The sequence below is a fragment of the Eleginops maclovinus genome, chromosome 5 (genome assembly GCF_036324505.1).
Source record: "Eleginops maclovinus isolate JMC-PN-2008 ecotype Puerto Natales chromosome 5, JC_Emac_rtc_rv5, whole genome shotgun sequence".
In the NCBI taxonomy this organism is placed as follows: domain Eukaryota; kingdom Metazoa; phylum Chordata; class Actinopteri; order Perciformes; family Eleginopidae; genus Eleginops; species Eleginops maclovinus.
In genome coordinates this window covers 27299702-27321308 of record NC_086353.1, presented here as the reverse complement: position 1 = coordinate 27321308, position 21607 = coordinate 27299702, and the positions used below count along the sequence as shown (strand labels likewise).

The 21607-nt window shown below is 41.3% G+C and overlaps 1 protein-coding gene across 3 annotated transcripts in view; it reads right to left on the bottom strand.

Moving 5' to 3' along the window:
- The window catches only part of LOC134864628 (teneurin-3), a 294448-nt gene that overhangs the window by 65303 nt on the left and 207538 nt on the right, over window positions 1-21607 (bottom strand). For all 3 annotated transcript variants that reach the window (XM_063883759.1, XM_063883760.1, XM_063883761.1), the window contains exons 12-19: window positions 16279-16398; window positions 13238-13321; window positions 12621-12745; window positions 9202-9442; window positions 8500-8601; window positions 7542-7736; window positions 5278-5478; window positions 2717-2902 (exon numbers count right to left, since the gene is read on the bottom strand). In XM_063883759.1, the coding sequence (XP_063739829.1) occupies window positions 2717-2902; window positions 5278-5478; window positions 7542-7736; window positions 8500-8601; window positions 9202-9442; window positions 12621-12745; window positions 13238-13321; window positions 16279-16398 (1254 nt within the window). The remainder of the gene's footprint in view (window positions 1-2716; window positions 2903-5277; window positions 5479-7541; window positions 7737-8499; window positions 8602-9201; window positions 9443-12620; window positions 12746-13237; window positions 13322-16278; window positions 16399-21607) is intronic.

Sequence of the window (21607 nt, the reverse complement as noted above, 5' to 3'; positions counted from 1 at the left end):
AACGAGGTGTAGATGTGACAGACTCAGAGACCAGGAGTCTGTCCAACATGGAGCTGTTGGACGAGCATCAGAGTGGATTTCCCCTAATCTCACATTTGTTATGCTCTCAGTGTGTGTGTGTGTGTGTGTGTGTGTGTGTGTGTGTGTGTGTGTGTGTGTGTGTGTGTGTGTGTGTGTGTGTGTGTGTGTGTGTGTGTGTGTGTGTGTGTGTGTCTAAGTGACAATAACCAAAGCCAATTTGCAGCTCTTTCCCAGCAATACTTTAGCTGGTTTGGTGGTCTGCCTGGCCCCACTATCATGTTTCCATGTTTGACTGTTACATCACAACAGGAAGGGGGGGTTTTAAGTTGTCATGGTTACTCTCTTCAAATTAAAATCCTTTTTACAGTACTGTTGCTAAAACGCACCCTCAGCACATCTCTGGTGGTTCCTGCTGCCACCTTTATAAACAATCTTCTTCTCATGACTCATTTATTGAGTCCTCAAAGCGGATAAACCCACATTTGTTCCACTTGCGAAAAGTGTCACTCAAACAGCCATTGATCAGCTGATCAAGCTGCTCTTCTCGCTCCATGGAGCATTTTGGCATCTTTCAGCTCGTTGTTTTGAATTTAAAGCAGTGCTTTCAAATAAATAAACTTTGTTTCAAGTAGCAGCCGGCAGGTGTCTTAGTGAGAATGCTCTGAGGGTAAAGGACCAGTTTTGAGGGTAAAGGAGCAGCTCTGAGGGTACAGGAGCAGCTCTGAGGGTACAGAAGCAGCTCTGAGGGTAAAGGACCAGTTCTGAGGGTACAGGAGCAGCTCTGAGGGTACAGGAGCAGCTCTGAGGATACAGAAGCAGCTCTGAGGGTAAAGGACCAGCTCTGAGGGTACAGGAGCAGCTCTGAGGGTAAAGGACCAGCTCTGAGGGTACAGGAGCAGCTCTGAGGGTACAGGAGCAGCACTGAGGGTACAGAAGCAGCTCTGAGGGTAAAGGACCAGCTCTGAGGGTAAAGGACCAGCTCTGAGGGTACAGGAGCAGCACTGAGGGTACAGGAGCAGCTCTGAGGGTACAGAAGCAGCTCTGAGGGTAAAGGACCAGCTCTGAGGGTACAGGAGCAGCACTGAGGGTACAGGAGCAGCACTGAGGGTACAGAAGCAGCTCTGAGGGTAAAGGACCAGCTCTGAGGGTAAAGGACCAGCTCTGAGGGTAAAGGACCAGCTCTGAGGGTACAGGAGCAGCTCTGAGGGTACAGGAGCAGCTCTGAGGGTACAGAAGCAGCTCTGAGGGTAAAGGACCAGCTCTGAGGGTACAGGAGCAGCTCTGAGGGTACAGGAGCAGCTCTGAGGGTACAGAAGCAGCTCTGAGGGTAAAGGACCAGCTCTGAGGGTAAAGGACCAGCTCTGAGGGTACAGGAGCAGCACTGAGGGTACAGAAGCAGCTCTGAGGGTACAGGAGCAGCTGTTAGGGTACAGAAGCAGCTCTGAGGGTAAAGGACCAGCTCTGAGGGTACAGGAGCAGCTCTGAGGGTACAGGAGCAGCTCTGAGGGTACAGAAGCAGCTCTGAGGGTAAAGGACCAGCTCTGAGGGTAAAGAAGCAGCTCTGAGGGTACAGGAGCAGCACTGAGGGTACAGGAGCAGCTCTGAGGGTACAGGACCAGCTGTGATGGTACAGGACCAGCTCGGCAGCTGCTACAGCAGTCACTACATTAGGCAGATCAAAATATCTCATACTTGGCTGAAGAGTTGTGAGGATAGTGAATTTGAGACTAACCTTTTATTGTAAGGTTGTATTAATGTAAATTCTGAAGCAACATTCATAGGCACTCATAACTACAGACAGAGGAATATCCTTGTTTTCACTTGTTTCAAGCTTTTAAGGAGTGATTATGATCACAACCTGGATCTCACTTTAACCCACGTTGCTTTAGTTTTAGATGTTGATAATCAATACAAACTCGGATAGCCAGCTCATTAGCAGCGACATTTATCTGTCATGGGTTCAGAAAGTCCTATCACTGAAGAAGAGTTAGTGTATCTACTCACAAACTCTCTGTTCTGAGGTTTCTCGAAGGTGTGTAGGTCAGTGAATACCCCACTTTTTAATGTCTGAAGTTTCTATAATAACCGAGGTTGCATACATGTGACAAAATGAAAGAAAAAACGACTAAACCTCATCATGCTAAACATTCAGCTACCTTCAGGGGTGGTGATGCTCATCCATGTGACGTTAATGTGGTTTGTTTAGCCTAACGTTAGCTTTTTACCTCTGCCGAGTGGTTTTGAGATGATCCTGCTACACAACACATGCAAGCTTCACAAACCAGTGTTTGCCACACATCATATTTCCTGCAATTTTGAGAAATCCCCCCCAAAAAATCCCACTGCTTTTAGTCAAGGGAGCCACGGTGAAGCTTACTCTTGGGTCTGCTAACAAAAATAAATCATTACCGCACCTCTGGGATGTTTCTTACTGGAAACTGAATGAAGTACAGTCAGTCATGATGAGGAATGTTTGATGATAGTTCAACTTTATTGTCTTTACAGTGCAATCTGGCTACCCAAAGGAAAACACACATCCAGAAACCAGTGACAAGTTAAATGCTAGCATGTGGAGGTATAAACTGTGTGTGTGTGTGTGTGTGTGTGTGTGTGTGTGTGTGTGTGTGTGTGTGTGTGTGTGTGTGTGTGTGTGTGTGTGTGTGTGTGTGTGTGTGTGTGTGAATGATCTGCTCACCAATATTGCAGTGCTCCCCTGTCCATCCTTGGTCACACTCACACTTGCCCTCCTTACACACTCCGTTCTTGCTGCACATTGGGTGGCAGGCTTTCTGGTCACACACACTTCCTGTCCAGCCCTCCTCGCATCGACACACACCGCCATAACAGACGCCATGGCTGCCACAGTCCACTTGACACACCTCTGTAGGAGAAAGAAAGAAAAACCTTGATGCACATACAAACGGGTTCGACGGAGCCTGCAGCGCAGCTTCTGCATCGATTGGTCTTAGGAACACCTCTATAAAAGCATTATAAACACAACTATATAAATGCGTATTAAATATGCATCCCTACCAATCTGAGTGTGTGAGTGTGTTTGCATGTTTAAGACAGATAACAAGATAAAGAACAGGCCAGAACAAACGGAACATACGTGTGTGTAATTTATTTTTATTTATGTGCATATGTGTTTTATAGTGCGGCAGTAGCACAAACTGGATAGGATGAAGTGGATGTGTGTTTATTGGTTTTAACAAGACAATACCCAGCCAACGGCAACACAGATTGAAGTGAGAACACACTCACACACACAAACTGCTCTCCTTGTCTTTGTTTTTATATCGAGCCATATGCTACTGGTCTGCAGTCCTCCTCCAGCTTCCTCTATCTCTCCTCTTTTTCAGCTCCAATGCTTTCTTGGTCTCTCTCAGCTTCTCCCCCCCCCCCCCACATGACCTCCCTTCCCTTCTGCAGCCCCACAATCAGAGACAAAGATAACACTGGCCATTGGTTCAAAGAACCAATACAACTAATGCAAAGGTTTGCCGACAAGCACCAACTCATATCAGAGGAGCCAAGACAGAAAACATATGCAACATATTTTAATGTCACAAGTACTGTGACTATTCCAAAAGGAACCCCTTCTGGGAGGAGTTCCGTATGGATGCGTGTTTACTCTTTGTTATCTATTCCCTACTGATGGTGAACGTTGGTGTCCTTTAACCATGACCAAGGAATCTAAAGCATAGACTGCATTTCTGTTTAATAAATCAGGTGTCCATCTACTGCAATAGAAAATACATGTATCTAAAATAAAAAGGAATTAAAGTAACCTAAATATAAACCATAAAGAAAATTCATTCAGTACGTCTACCTATTATATATCCATCGCTATTTAAATGTATTCTAACACTGATATCCTACTAATACTCTCTTTGTTTTAAAAATGTAACAGTAAGCTTATTACTTCTTTCATGTAACCTTGTTACTCTTACGCTGGTTCTACTTTTTGCTTTGTGTTTGGGTGCTGCCTTTGCCCATCTACACCCCTCCTCTGAATCACTCTCATTGGTCTTCCAGCCGATCAGCTGCTTCCTCCTCCCGTGTTTCCAGCATCTTTAGACAGTCTGTCCTGGCCTCATTAGCCCTGCAGCCACCTGACCCCCTGCCCTTCAATCCCTCATCGGATATTTTTGTAGTTATGGTTTTAAAGTCATCCTCTGTTAGCTTCTTGTGTATGCTGCACTTCAAAAAGAGCCGTCTGATCTAACTCATCTCCAAAGACCTTCAAAATGCTTCTGTGCTACTTGTTCAGCCACAGTGTTGTGCTCTGACTCTCCCACTGTGAAGAGAAGCAGCGAGCACAGCTGCAGGGGGGAACACACTGGAAGTCATCTTGAGACTCTTAATACTTCTATTTTGGCTTGAGTGGCTGCAGGTTAGTTTCAGAATCAGAATCACAATAGCTTTATTATTGTTACAGAGGGATGTGGAGATGTTAAGGATATAACTGGCCTTAATGTGTTTCAGCCCCTGGCGCTGTCTCCGACCTTGCACCTACTCACAAGTGGAAGTTTGATGTCCTTAAGCAAGGTTTCCCTGGCCCAGCTAGAACACTTTAAGTCTTTAGATGACTCCTTAGAATTATGTTTTTCACAAATTGTCTTCAGTTGTTTCACCAGCCATGTAGTCCATCTTTATGGCTGTTCCTGGGGGCTCGCATAATGACCGCAGTTATCTTAATAATGCTCTGCTCTGTAACTGCTTTTTGATTTATTTAGTGCTGATCATGCTCTTCCTTATACTCTCAATTATTCTGTTAAGCACCTTATCAACGATTTGAAGCTTGGTGGGATCCTGCTCGAAAAGATGCTTTGAAAAAGTGTATTATTGTTATAGATATTCTAAAGTATATTTCTGTGGCTTAGTGAGATTGCATATTGTTGTATTGAGTAATCAATTTATTCAATAGTTTCGTCATACTGTGTTTAATAAGATAATGTGATAAATATCTTTTTCTATTGTGAATTTATTTATTTGTTGCTGATGGCAATTTTTATTTCTATCATATATACGTGTGGCTAATGTACATTTTACATCTGTATTACAATTGATCTTATTGTATCTTTTAAATATTTGTAACTTGTGTAATGCTTGATAACACTGCTGCTGGGATAAAAGTATTTCCCGATTTGGGATGAATAAAGTATCTATTGATGCATCTACCCAGATGTTGTAGGAAATGAGACACACGGGAAGAGCTTCTTCACACTGACAGACATTGAACGTGTCACACACCTAGAGAGCAGTCGGGCCCGGTCCAGTTCTGGTCGCAGGTGCAGGTGCTGGTCTCTGCGTTGTGTGTGCCGTGGCCTGAGCACTGATCAGGACACATGGCCTTAGCTATCTCACAGCTGGCCCCCCCCCAGCCCGGCTGACAGTGACACTCCCCGTGAATACACACACCGTGAGCCGTACAGCTGGGGTCAATGCAGTCCACTGCAGACAGAGAGATGAAGAGGGGGGTTATACAGTATAAAGTACAATAACATTTACCACTTGTATCCACTGGAGGGCAGCGAACAAGCTTAGACTCTGACTGCAGTCCAAGATGAATGTCGAGGCCACAAAGATATATTTATTTCAGGGTGGTTAAAGTTTTGGAACCATAAGCATCATCATTGTTTAAACTAAGTTTTGAGAAATGGAGCTAAAACGTTTTTAAAAATACAATATAAATAGTTTTTTTGTGGTCACTATGATGCAATATTTTTGAGATCAACACTGCATCAGACCCACCCGCTGCTCTGGGATCAGGGTTTGCTGTTAAACTGCTCAGCTCTCCACTGATCCTGGCTGACTGCATGAGAAGAGCTGAAGTAAAGGAGTGGCTGGTGAATGAACTCCTAGAACGACCATCAAACCAGTGCCAGGACACTAGTGATTAATATTCTTTCAACGACATGATTCTGTTTCACTGTTTGCCTTGGCTTTGACTGTGCTCCATGATAAAGGACAGCAGGAGAGGACCAGTCTCCAGTTGAGGACCAGCTCACAGGAAATGAATAGACGGGCTGACAGTTTTATTTGATTGATGATGATGGCTGTTATTTTACTGAATAAAGAGAAAAAAACACATGCATGAGAGTACCTCCCTGATGGTTCAGTACCATCTACTCTGTTTGTCATCTGCTTACAGTTAACTGTGATATTTTTCATAGAAATCCTACATGACATCTTTGAAATAATTTGCAGATTCAGCAGCTGTCAATGGGATTAACCCACAAATACACACACACACACACACACACACACACACACACACACACACACACACACACACACACACACACACACACATTGTCTGTGTATACTGTTTATACGCTCTCATCTAGGATTGAACTAATCGCAAACTAATCTGGTTACTGTCCCCTGTGATATCTATTTGCATGTGCGTGTGTGTACGTATACACATAATTTGCATACCTTTGTACACACTTGAATGTGTGTGTACCCTTATGAAGATGAGTGTCAACTTCTCAATGATGTACGTGTGTGTGTGTGTGTGTGTGTGTGTTTGTGTGTGTGTTTCCAACAAGCAAATAGCCGATTGGTATTGAACAATTCATTATAAATGATTGTTGTGTAGTCCATTTTAACCAACAACCTGTCAGCAGTTTGACAGTGACTATGTGTGTGTATACTGTATGTGTGTGTGTGTGTGTGTGTGTGTGAGAGAGAGAGAGGGATTAGAGTACATTTATTTAACATTTAGTGGTACTGCTGTCTAAATAAACTAGCTGTACAGCCTATGCAGCAGATAGGTCCATGCAGGTTAGTGGGATTATGAGCGTGTAAACTTTATAAAACGACTTCAACCTGCAGTACATAACATGGACCTGTGGCAGTACATGGACCTGTGGCAGTACATGGACCTGTGGACAGGACATAGACCTGTGGACAGGACATGGACCTGTGGACAGGAAATGGACAGGACGTGCATGTGCAGAGAAAGATCATAACATTGATGATCTGAAATTACATGGATGTTTGTTTTTCTAAAGCTTAGAAACAAATGTTTGCTAAATAAAATATTGAACTTAATATTTGATCATGCACTAACGAGTCAAACGAGTGTAAGAGGGTGTTAACAACTGCGTTAACACGATATCTGTTCTTTATTCGTACCTTCCTCACAGGTCGGTGCTGGTTTGAAGAATCATCAGACAGGTTTTTATTTAGCAGTTGTCTGGATGTTTTTACTGGATCATATCATTGTTCTTTCTCACACACACCATCTCACCTTAGTGTCAGTTTTACCATGGAATCTATTTCACACTTTACTGTCCATCAGGTGGATTCCTCTCTGATCTGCAATAGCTTTCTTCAATGTATGCTCCTACATAACTGTGCTGGCTTCATCAATCTTTTTGTCATTATTTTATAAAAGCCAACACACAATTGGATTGCCAGGTATGAAGTTGGGAGTACCAGCATGTAAAATGATGCAGAGTAGTTAAAAGGGGTGTTAACATCTCACAATACCTGTTCTTTATTCTTACCTTCCTCACAGTTATCACCCTTATAGCCAGTGTTGCAGATGCAGGCTCCCATGATGCAGATGCCGTGTCCCCCACAGTGGATGTCGATGCATTGGTTGACCGGCACATCGCACTCAGTTCCTTTCCAGCCGCTGTAGCACTGGCAGCGGCCGCGGGAGTACTGTCCGTTCCCACTGCACAGCACCGGGCAGGAGGCTGCAGGGATAGCAGCACATCAGACACACAGATCCTCAGAGGTCAATGATCATGGAGGACAAATGACTCTCCCAACTTTCACTGCCTCTCTATGGATGAGAGCAATCCGTCTATCCCTCTACGTCATCGCCCTAAACATCTGCTGTTATGTGACTGGCGGGAAAAACTGATCCTGAAGTGTTGTCTGATAACAACAAAATAATAATAATACCGCACCTTTTTTGAGCCCAATTACGATGGTCGGACAGAGAAAATAATACATAATATCATTAGACATTGATGATCGGATTTATGGTTTAATTTAGATCTATAAGGGATGGATGTCCGGTCGGTCTGCTGTTGGACGAGTGTCAGGCAGCAGCTAACACTGGAACTAGGATTTCATTGGCTTGTCAGTGTTTTATATTTGATAGCAGCGACTACAGTCACTGTTTGACCTTAAACATGACCCCTGTGTGCTTTGAGGATTGACGCTAGCCTCATTAGCATCTTAAGTTGCTAGGAGGTGTTTCCCACTGACGTTCCTGTATTTACTGACCGGGTTCCATTGGTCTGTGGAGTCTGAAGACACAGACTGTGTCTTTAACTGTCCTTTTTCCTTAGAGGAAGTAAAGAAATCATAACTCTGGATTCTTTTGTTTGGGGTGCTATATAGCAAAGAGCAGCCTTTAGGCATGATGAGACACTTGCTTTCCGCTTGCCGTGTTTTCACAAAAAAGTGGGCAGGGCTGTCATCTATGGGTGGGATAGTGTTTGTGTTTACCTCGAGAGCAGTCAGGCCCTAGGAATCCTGGGAAACAGTGACATATTCCGGAGAGACAATCCCCGTTTCCATGACAATTCAGCGGACACTCCATGATCGACTCTGATTAAGATGAAGTGAAAGTGAGAGAGAGAAAGAGGGAAAGGGAGACATGAGTTAAGGGTGTACTTTCATTGGCTGGGCTGGATGTGTAACTGTACAAATGAACAAGCACCATACACCGGTCCTCACTGGTTGCTATAGTTACAGCCAGACAGTCCAATCAACACTTTCTAACATCCAATTACTGCGCTGCCTTCTTCCTTCTCAAGCTCTCGCTCTCTATTACACACAACTGCTGACTCTCTGACACACCGTACGCACACACACACACACACACACACACACACACACACACACACACACACACACACACACACACACACACACACATTAACAATATTATAATACTATACTATGCCTTTCAGTGTATAGTAGTAGATGTTTTCGAACAATTTATTATGAGAATTACGAGTGCTGATTTAATGTTCATTCAAAATAAATGTGAATGCGGGTTATGCAGGCAACAGAGAAAAATGCTGGTGTTCTGAAGCAGGGATGGTGTTATTAATCAAATAAACAAACAAAGGTATAACAATCTGAATTACTGTAATGACAAGCTGGCATAATGCAGGTGCATCTGTTGTCACAGCCTTTCCTCACCTATAGCGATGGTGTTGTAGGAGACTTGTTCTGTGTTGCGTCCGTCGTTATACATGGCCAGGTGCCAGATCCCTGTGTCCAGGTACTGGATGAAGCCGGCGCCGTGCACGTTCACAGAGCGCGTGTGTCGGGCCCCTCCTGCTGACTCCTCCTCGTGAGCATGTCCTGCATCTGTGTCACTGAGGGACCGCTTGTCTTTGGAAATGAGGCGACTGCCGTCCAAAAGCTCCACAAAGTCGTACTGAAAGAAGAAAATACAGGAGAAAACATTGTGATTATATATTTTACAAACTAACAATTAACTGAAGGCTAAGACACGGGTTGCCCAGACTGTGGCCTACAGAGAAGAACTGTGGTCAGGCTAAGGTCTCATTCACACCTAATATTAGAGTTTGTTACATGGTTTCATTCAGAAGGTTCAGTTTGCGTTCTCACAGGCAATACTATAACAGACTACAAACTGTAAAGAAAAGTCATGTGCACCGATTTGCTGTTCAACAATTGGTCAGACATAAAGCGGGTAAAAATGCATATCATGGCAATTTCTACCGTAGCCCCCACCATGGAGGATCTGCAGGTGATTCATGCTCTTGTTAATCTGGAGAGCAGATCAACAGACTCTAAGTGGACAGCACATATGATTATATCAGACAATGTGCATTAAGCACGTTATAACACATAATGAGGGACGTTCTGCAGTAAAGAGGAGGTTTCAACGGCGACAAGGGTCTCTTATCAGATTGTACTACGGCCTTTTTGCTGTTCACAGGGATCAGGGAGGTATACAGTCACAAAAGCAAATTGTTGTGTCTCGCTTGATTTCCCCTCCTTGGTTGTCCCTCCCCTTGACCTGATTAACTGCCCCGCCCTTATTATTTACACCTGTGTTCACCTTGTATATTTAAGCTGTGTTTGTCTCTGTGCCCAGGGCCAGATCGTTTTGAGTTTTCACCACGCTAGTGTGCGTTATGCTTAGACTTTTGTGACTATGGAATATTACCTCTAGTAAAAAACCTTTTTTTGGAAACTCCTTTTGTGTCGAGTCGTGCATTTGGGTTTTATCATTTTATTGTGCCCCAGACGTAACACAAATATAGCGTAGCTCATGTTTAGTTGTTTATGTCTCCGTGAATTAATGAATGATTTCAGAATGAATGAAAGCATGACCCTATAGGCTGTTGTAGGATACACAGCCTAGATAAAATAAAATAAAAATGCAATAAAATAGCTTGTTAGCCACAACTTGCTAACTTCTCCTCCAGTAATACTACGCTCCGTGTTAGTGGACTGCGTTCACACCAGCAATGAACCGCTCCAGAGTTCACTAGCAAGTGGTCCGAGAGCACCTCTTTTAGGCGGACCAGGGTCCGGTTGATTAATCCACATCAGAGGTCTCAGACTGCCTTCACACAAACCCAAACCCAGGGCTGAAATGCTCCCGGGTTCGATTCAACCAGACTAAACAAGGCTGGTGTGAACAGTCCAGATTTCATTTCAGTTTCTTTTGATTATTTATGACACCCAGAGCATTATGAATTTTGGCAATGCTATGACCTCTGATCTAGGAAGTCTGCCAACTTATTAAACCCTTTTGGTGCATATGTTAATCACTATTGAATGAAATTCCATGAAATTTGTTACGGATATATATATTTAAAGTTTAATTCCCTGATGTTCAGACTGTGGGGTGTGATAAACACATATTAAGTTTGCACACTACATCGTTTCTTATGACCCTATCTTTATTTATAAATGTTAATTGATTCTGTCTGTGTGCTGATATTTCTTTTATTTAAATATGAGAAAAACTCGCATGCACTCGTTTGAACACGCATGCATTCACAGTAGCATGTTATTATGGGCTAATTAGAATAATTCCTTAGCTAAAAAAATAAAACAAGGTTGATGAGACTTGAAATCCAAACTTAAAGTATGAGAATGTATGGAGTAGACTATAACAAGGACTCTCTCTTGCTCTCTCTCTCTCACACACACACACACACACACACACACACACACACACACACACACACACACACACACACACACACACACACACACACACCATTGTCTATTATGGAAAGTGCTTGCATTGAGCTGTGATCGGGGGGCATTGTGTGAAGCTGTCTCTCACAGATAAGTGGATTATTCCCTTGGTGGAAGACATGATTATCACACAGATGTAAGTGTAGTCAAATGGTAGTTTAGCTGTGTAAGGAGCTTATCTCCTTCATTATTAACCAAGAATCCATTAAGCACTTGTCCTAGACATCACAAGTTGCAACCGGGATTTGGGGTCTTGACATTTGGGGAGGTAGAATGTTGTTTATCACTTTAGGTGTTTGGTAAAAGCAGAGTAACACACTGATGAAAACACCGCTCTAGCTTCTAACGAGGTCTGTGCTGGTTTGAAAATCCACAAACAGGTTTTTATTTAGCTAGTAGCTGCTGTGAAAGTCGTAACCATTCCTTCACTGGGTCATACTGTTCTTACACTAAATGTTATCTAAATGTCAGTTTTACGCTTGAATCTATTTCACATTCTTCTGTCCTGAGGCGGATTCCTCTCTGATCTGAACAAGTCTTCAGTTCTTCTATTCCAGATAAAAATTGACTTTTTCATGTGTGCTTGTGTGCTCAGTTTGTGGCAATTGGTGACTTAAGCCTTTTTTAAGACATTGAATTTAATGTGATTTAATTTGTATTTGGATAATAAGTTGGGTCTACTTTATTATTGCTTACATGTGGTTGCTAATTTTTTTTTAGCTGGATATCAAATTAAAAGTGAAAAAATAGTGAGACTGGGCCGGTCAGATTATTACTACAGACATAAAAGGGCTTGCTTGTTCCGGCAGTCATTTCTGCCTTAAATAACAGGTATTGCTAAGCGTAACTGTCATTTGTGTATCTGTTGTTGTCTCTGTTATTGTTTATATATTGTATGTATGCTGTGTACAGTGAAAATGAATTTCCCTCTGGGGACAATACATCTAAATCTAATCTAATATTTTTAAGAGGATCTAATGTATGAACTATATCCCCCAAACAACTTAAAACTTGGTCTTTAGCATTCCATTTATTTAACCAATGTTTCTCCTTTGTGTGTCAGACAGAAAAACATGTAACCCTCTGCTGCTGCCGGCTTCACATTAATCTGACACTTGTGCCTTGTGGAAAGTGAGAAAGAAATGTTAGCAGGTCGGATCTGGAACGATTGTGGAGATATGATTTGGCACTTATTCTGACGTGAAACCAGCTGTTACCATCAGGTGTCACAGAGAAGGGTGACTGTCTGAATGGCCTTTAGGCTGGAAAAACTAGGTTTGGATAAATTGTATTGTATAAACTTGCCTGAGCTATTCAAATAAATAAGCACATCATTTTATTTGCATGCACATGCATGTGTTCATGTTACCGACCTGTGTGTGTGAGGGCGGCAGGCCTTTGCGTCCATAGACTCCAACAAGAGCATCCTTCTGCACGGAGATGTTGAATTTCAAAAACTGTGGTTGATCAATATATAGCTGGGACCTCCAAAACACACCTTTGATGAAGAAGGAGATAAAAATCAGCAATTTAAAGATTAAAACACTCCTTGATTTGCTCTCTGTACACTGTACAAATCCACACGCTCACACCAAACCACATTTAAAAAGTCCTGGATTTAAGATGCTCCCACCCCCAATGCAAGCAGAAATTGAAAATCAATTATTTCACATTTTCTTTGTAAAAAGTTATTTCTATGTCACTGTGTTGACATAAATTATTCATCTCTTATAGATCCTCCTCTCCTGGAACTGCTGACATGATGCCGCATACTGACAATTATTCACATTATGTTAAAAAAAAAAAAAAATTGAACTCAAAGACATACCTATAAATAATGAGAAAATGATAATGCTGAAGTGGTGTCTTAATTTTTTCCACGGCTGTATATAAAAAAATAAAAGCCAAAGAGCAGTAAGCACTGATGGCAGCACACTAATGGGTGAATGTATTGTGTGTGTGTGTGTGTGTGTGTGTGTGTGTCACTAACCTGGGGGTACATCTTGTATTGCTCGCCTCCCTACATCCACCTCCCCCGTGTCTATGGTGTTGTTCTCTAGAAGAAACATTTTTCCTGCAAAGACATAAAAACAAAATGTAAAACATGTTGTCTTCTTCTCACTCATTGTATACTATTCCTGCAAAGGTCAGATTATAATGGAACACAAATGAAGCATTGACAGTAGCTGTACCAAAGAATCTGCAGGTTGATCAATTAATTATGGCAATACATTTTACCATCATATCCAAATTGTATTTACCATTATAACTGGAATCTGTTTTCATATAATTGCTTGCTCGGCCATCAACTGCCACATAAAGGTTCAAAAGTCTAATCTGTAACTCTGCAACAGGGGTTTGCATGATTTTAATGCTACCTTTATAAATTAGGAAACATTCTGGTTAATGTTAGCACTTCACTGACAGTTATCTTAGCCGGGAATCTACAATTAAGAACGTATTGACGGGCATTAATTTCTGTTTCAATCTGTGTGCACTGGAGCCGGAATGGTTTTACCGCTGTTCAAAGTTTACAATTTCATAGACCTTCATAACATTACACTGTAACAGCTTAAGTCATGACATCTGGGCAATAAACCAACACGGACTGTGTGTGTGTGTGTGTGTGTGTGTGTGTGTGTACACAGTCTAGACGTTAAGCACATTTGTCACACTAATATGAGCTGAAACATTTGACAAGTCTTTAAGCCCAGCTTGGAGGCACACACGTCTCCCTTTATTTTTAACACACACACACCCTTTGATTACCCTTTTGATGTACCTTTTTTAAATCTCATTCACCTCTGGAGAACGCTGGAAGCTAACCTGGCAAATGTTTTAAAAAGTTAAGATAGACTACGATGTTTGGATGAAAAAACATAAATATAACACCCATTATATTTGAAATCAACTAAATCAAATATTTTTTAGCATCATCACCATTACTATACACCCCCCACCCCCAAAGTGTTGTCCACAGAGCTGCTCAGTGTCAGGTGTGTGTACATTTTACTTTTTAACTCAATGTACATTTTACATTTATATTCAATTTAATATTCCATTCCTTACACACTTCATGTATTTATACTATCCTGCTTTATATTTTGGGTACATTTTTATTCTGATGTGTGAATTGTTTAGTTCTAGTCTTTTAATTTGCCTTGTTTTTTTTGTCTGCTGCAATGCAAAAATTAAAAAATTAAAAATCCTAAATTGGGATCTGTACAGTACGTGTCTATCATCTATCTATCAAACCCTGAGAGGAAGCACAGCTGTGGCTCCTGGTCCTTCATATATTCAGCCACACATTGTTCTGCTCTGCTTTACTTAGTCAGTAGTTTCTGCATCTTGGAAAAAACCTCAGTGTCCTTCTGTGTGTACATTTATCCCTGTAGTATTATTCTGAACAACCAGATATTTTGACTGTTATTAATGTTGCAGCATCACTAGGGCACTTTAGGCTGTGTCAAACCCACTGGGGAATGTGGACGGTTCCTGAATCAGTACTTTACGCAGGCAGGCACGTGCAGAGGAGAAGGGGCTCAAATGCATAAAAATGAACTCTGGCCATTATTTTGTTACACGTGTAATACATATAGTCATATGCTAATACTCAATGCAAAGAAATTAAGTGTTTCAGTAGATTCTCTTCACATGTTACCTAGCCCTACATAACATCCTAACATAAACAAACAGGAACTTCTTTAAATCACACAACTTATGTAGCTTCAGTATTAAAAATAAGCCATGTAAAAACACTGAGCAACTGAACCCTACATGATTTAATATTCTCTTGAGTAAAGTTGTCAACACATTTAGCTGTGCACTACAACAGTTAGCTAATTGCACTGTTCATTTAATGCTTATATTGTTTATTCAACGCGTATTCACTTTAGCCAGCTAGCTTAGCCTAGCACTGGCGCAGCATTAATTTAATTATTTCTTTACTTCGCGGTAAAGTTTAACCAGTCAGATTTGACAGAGCAGGGATTCTCACACACACGTCTACAACCTTATAACAAAGAGCAAACTGTTACGATTATGATTAGGCAACATTAAATTAAGCTATTAAGGTTTTATCTGACCTACACTTTAAGCGTTCTGTACTGTCACCTGGCGTCTGACGAGCATGCGCAGCATTGCCCGCCTACGGCGATGCGGCTGCATTATGATTAGCACTTCTGTGTTGAAAGCTCTGTGTTACGATTGGCTAAGGGTTCACCACACCGGAGTTAACCCTTTGTGTGCTGGGTTACATGTGCGCAAGGACAGTACATTCGATTCGTATTTTTGTTCTGTGAATTTAGACTTTACACTATTCTTTGCCTTCATTTTGGAGATTTTACCGTTTTTGAATGATTATAAAAAGGGCAAATCTCTAATAGGAAGCCAAAAGAACTATCTGTGCAAGTGCCTGCTATCGGGAGTCTAACAGATAAACAGGGGTTTTGAAATGATGATGATGATGATGATGATGATGATGATGATGATGATGATGATGATGATGATGATGATACACATTTAGTACTATTCCTCTTGATCTGAGAAAGGCCTACATGAACTATACTATATAATAAAAATACTCTGATTATGCAACACAACTTAAGTGGCATATTACCATTTAGCTCGTATTTTTTTATCGTGTCAGATAACCTTTTCTTTTCCAGTGTATTTTATGTGAACCCGGCTTCACTCTAATAGTCAAACACTGTAAAACCTCCAAGAACTCTGAGCTGCTTTTGCTGCGGTAAACCAACACCAAACTACTTCCTGCAGTCGCACTGAATAGAATAAATCAAAATTGCGTATTAGTTGCATATTCATTTTACGATGGGGATAAGTACAATTTAAATACCTCAGGGCCTGAGGGGAACCTGTGAATAATTTCTATGTTTCTGTTTGAGTCTTAGTGGCTTTCTCCTTCCGTCACAATTTGTTTCCAATCGGAAGTTTAACTGAAGCAATCATTGCTTTTTGTGCTTTCTTTCCTGTCAGAACAAAGGATAAAACTGTTTTTAAGTGGGAACTCACCATTGTCTGTCGACACCATGAAGGTGTTGGGAGTTGTATCTCTTCCCCCTCCTCCATTTTCAAATGCTCCGTATCCCTCACTCTCCTGAAGCTGCCAGTTCAGACCAAAGAGGTGCATCGCTAGAGACCAGGAGAGAAAAATAATGAGAGCAAGAGAGAGACAGCTGGGTAAATACAGTAGGCTACGCACAATGAAACAAGGTACAAAAGTTAGGAGAGGAGGGAACAAGAGGCCAGTAAAGAGTACGGTAGAGGGAAAAGGGAGGAAAAGTCAAGACAATGCAACGTGTGTGTGTGTGTGTGTGTGTGTGTGTGTGTGTGTGTGTGTGTGTGTGTGTGTGTGTGTGTGTTTGTATGGAGTAAGAAGTACGTTTTTGGAACATAAATAAGATATTATTTCCTTAGGATTAATATGCAAATTAAGTGGGCAACTGCACACACACACAACACACACACACACACACACACACACACACACACACACACACACACACACACACACACACACACACACACACACACACACACACACACACACATTATACAACATACATTAAGATATACTTTGACATAGTAGTACACACATAATATAAACCATTATAGAGTCAAACACAATCAATTTTTCTATTCAAAGTAAGCCTCCAGCAGACAATCTGACATAACCCAAATACACCCCTAACCTCTACTACCTACGTGTTTACTCTGTTTCTCTATCTGTGTGTGTGTGTGTGTGTGTGTGTGTGTGTGTGTGTGTGTGTGTGTGTGTGTGTGTGTGTGTGTGTGTGTGTGTGTGTGTGTGTGTGTGTGTGTGTGTGTGTGCTCCCGGCCTTGGGCTTGTAAATCATCCGCTCTCATGATATCTCCTTCCTGCTGCTCCCTGCATCTCAATTGAGATGTAAACTGTTTGTCTTCTTTTTTTTTTTGTGGAGAAAAAACATCTAAATTGGTATGAAGAGAACCGAACAGACCCACTCATGAAGCCCAATTCTATTCCCCATCGCACCTCCTCCCTAAACTTCTATGCACTCCTATATCCTTCATGGTGTCTGCTGAATTATGCTGACTGTCTGAAGAACTGCGGAGCTGAGGTGGCATTTTACAAAGTGAAGCAGCAGAGGGGTTTAGTTTTCTGATTTGTGTGTCAATCTTACAAAATACACACTGCAGTTTTCTAATATAAGCTGTTGTCTGAGTTTACTCTCACGTATCCACACTGCACATGCTCTGTTTTTATAATGCTGGATTGAGGCAAAATGTAATACAATAAAGCACTTTAAAATACCAAAACTGTCTCTGAACCTGAGTTACACAGTGTACTATTAGACAGATTATAAATCTAAAGTAGTTTAGGACCTGGGGCAAGAATTTCCTTGGAAGGTGCTAAAGCAAAGACTATACTGAGCAATTAAACATTAAATCCTTTTTAAAAAGTAATAAATAAGAAGTATAAATGCAATTTTGGGAACCCTTTTGAGACATAATTCGGAAAAGATTTATAAGGTACCCTATCCTTAGATGCTGCATGCCTCATTAAGAAATCCATTATATACTGAAAATACATATGATAAGAGGTAAATAAATAGACATGGGACATACATCAAGGCATTAATGCTGCAGGTACATGGATTGATGCCTCAGAATGAAGTTCATTTACATTTACATCTCCTTTAGGAGCTCCATAGATGCTTGAACAATAACCTACACATCGTCGTGGATAACGAGAACTGTTGTCTGTGTTCAATCCTTTGAAAATTGCTCGGAAGAAAATGTAATAATGTTCTGTCTGGTATAACGTAAGACAGCTCTTCTGAATCCATTCTGCCCAGGAGGCAGGTTGCAATCTATATTATTCTTTAACCCAACTGCTCTGTCTTTTACATAAAAATAGGAAGGAAGATAAATCTGGATTCAGCTAGTGCACTTTACAACTTTTAGGATGCAATGATTTAAATATGGGGCAATTAAAGTATCCATACTGGAAAGTGAATTTACTCCCATCACATTTCAGCCCTTCTTTACCACAACAAAGAGTTTGCTGCACAGTTCTGCATTTATGTATACATGGACATCAGCTAGGCTCTAATATTTGCGTACGACTTAGAGCATTGCAAATTTCAGTGATGATGTCCTGGTCTGTAAAGAGTTAAAACATTTACAGTCACTTTTACAAGTTAGCTAGGGTCTGGTCCATCAGAGAGTCTGTAGAAGGCACTGATTAATGGCATGGGATAGTGAAGCTCACTACCATTATAAGTGATAGTGATATACTGTAGTGACGGCTGTGCCAATATTTAATATTTTAAAATGAGATCATTTTCACACCCTCCAAAACTAACAAAACACAATCAGTGTGTTACTGTCACTCAAAGGACCCTGTTAAAAGCACCTCGGGATATGAAAATAAAACAAACAAATCCCCCGTTATTCACAACCTGAGAGAAGGTGGATATGAGGAGACCCTTGTCCCTCAAGTCCCCCCGACAAAGTGATGCTGTGATGGGGATGAAGCGCAGTCACCTGCATGCTGGCTGAATACGGAAGAACACAAGGAGTCTGGATCCTCACAGCAGATATGAGAGGGAGCTGTGTCAAGGACCAATTACTGATTCATCTTGGGAACATTTAGTGAGAGAACCGTGCCACACACACACACACACACACACACACACACACACACACACACACACACACACACACACACACACACACACACACACACACACACACACACACACACACACAGCACTATACCTCATTAAATTAGAGCCATGCTGTGCTAGCACGTTATCCTCAACCCCTCCTGGTGAGGACAGGAGCAAAGGGTCATGGGAGAGTGCTGGCTAATCGACAGGAGCCTGCATGTGTGTGTGTGTGTGTGTGTGTGTGTGTGTGTGTGTGTGTGTGTGTGTGTGTGTGTGTGTGTGTGTGTGTGTGTGTGTGTGTGGGTGTGTGTTTGTATGTGTGTGTGTGTGTGTGTGTGTGTGTGTGTGTGTGTGTTTGTATGTGTGTGTGTGTGTTTGTATGTGTGTGTGTGTGTGTGTGTGTGTGTGTGTGTGTGTATGTGTGTGTGTGTGTGTGTGTGTGTGTGTGTGTGTGTGTGTGTGTGTGTGTGTGTGTGTGTGTGTGTGTGTGTGTGTGTGTGTGTGTGTGTGTGTGAAGATTAATGGCCATGGAAACAGCCATCCAAGACTGGTTCTCTCTAACAAAACCTTTTTAGGAAATGTGGATGTTAGCAGGAGACTTTAGAGTAAGTTGTGGGTTTAAGAAAGGTTTCAAAGCCTTGCGTGAGGTTGAACACCATAAACCATTTGGAGGCTTTTTACTTGAAGGTCAGGGGAATATAGCAATAACTATACATCCATACTTCAGCTAAGGTGGACAGTCAGGGGACGTTGTTTGGAATAAAGTTGTTGTCAACAGCCCAGCATTTGCTGTTCTTTATAAATATGAATAGGCTTGTGAACCTGGAGCTGTGGTGAGTCAGAGCTGGAAACCCTCCTGTGGAAGCTTTTCCCTGCAGCAGGAGAACTACTCATATGGATGGAAGTGAAACCATCCTACTGTGTTCAAAGAGAGACTGGAATCAACAAGCTGTCAGCCTTGACTGCGTCCGTTCAGAAGAGCAAACTGATCCCAGTTCAGCCGGATAATCTGACACACACTGAGAGGGGCTGCAGCTGCATGATTCACAACTTCAAGGGAAGGACATGTGTTAAGAACACAACAGAGGACACCCTTTCACTTCTTTTATGTTTAGAAATGTTTTTTCTCACAGGTGTAGCAGCTGAAAAAGTCTCATCCCCTGAAGAATGTAAAGCAACTTTAAAAGTTGTCAGAAGAAAAAAGCTCTCATGTCAGGGTGATGGTGTCCTGTCCAATGAGGAAGCACGCCTTATCACATGGATCACAAACATTCACTGGGTTGGGGGGGACTTTAAAATGTAATCCTTTATAATATCTAGTTGCATGTCAAAATGGAATGGAATCAGTCACCTCATCTGAGTATCACAAATTTAAAGCGATGTAACCTGATTACTTACTGTTACTTTTGGATGACCTCAATATAAAAACCAATGCAAATTAAACCCAGAGAAAATACATAACAATAAGATGTTTTTAATTTAAGGTTCAAGGGTTTTTATTATCAGATGCAGTAGTGTAGTTATAGTAATAAATATTCAACAAAGCAACATACTATAAAAGGACACAAGACAAAATAAGAAAATTAGAAAATAAAAATAAAGAAATAGTGCAAAATGAAACAGAGTAGGTTAAACTAGAGTACAATAGAGATGGGTTATGTTGCTAGATCGGACTATTAGTAGTGCAGATGAAGTATATACATGTCAGAAACATAAATAAACACAGTAAAGCTAAATTATGCATGGAATGTAAGTATATGTAAAAATGTAACCTTGGAAAAGAAGACATTCCATCAAAATGCAACAGTAAGAGTTTACAAATGCTGTTCAAGCCTAATGCATGAATCTAAAGCATAGACTGTATTCCTATTTAAAAAAGAAGGCGTCCATCTACTGCAATAAAACAAATATTCAAAATTAAGAATAATTAAAGTAACCTAAAAATAAGTCATAAAGAACATTTATTCAGTACGTCTACCTGTGATAAATCCGTCCTTATTTAAAAAGGCATTCTAACACTGCAATCTCTCTCTTTTTTAATGTAATAGTAATCTGATTACTTAATTTGTAATGTAATTTAGAGTAATTTATCTATCTTGCATGATTCTGCACCTCGTGATTTATGCAGAGGAACTGCCCTTTATGCAGTGAGGTTACAGCTAAAGTGGAAGGGGAGGAGTGTGTGTGTGTGACTGAAGCCCTATACAGTCACACACCTGTGATTAATGTTTGCCTTTTTAACTCAACTTTGACCTTTTCCCTAAACTTCCCCAGATGATTTATCAACTGTGTTTGCTTCAGCCATATTAACAGGTTACGTTGCTTAGCACAAACTATATCTTAAGGTCAGATCATATGTTAACAGAATACAAAAAATGTAACTGTATTAAATTACGATTACATGAAAACACAAGTATCAGAAAAAAGTGAGATAGTAGGATATCAGTGTTAGAATACATTTAAATAGCGATGGATATATAATAGGTAGACGTACTGAATGAATTTTCTTTATGGTTTATATAGCTTCGGATCGAGGAGCACAAGCTTCGGATCGAGGAGCACTTCAAGAGCGGCTCCGACCCCCGACGCATGTGGCAAGGCATCCAGGCCATCACAGACTACAAATCAATCAACCCTTCCCCCCAAAGCAGTGACACCTCCTTCCCTGATGAGCTGAACAGCTTCTA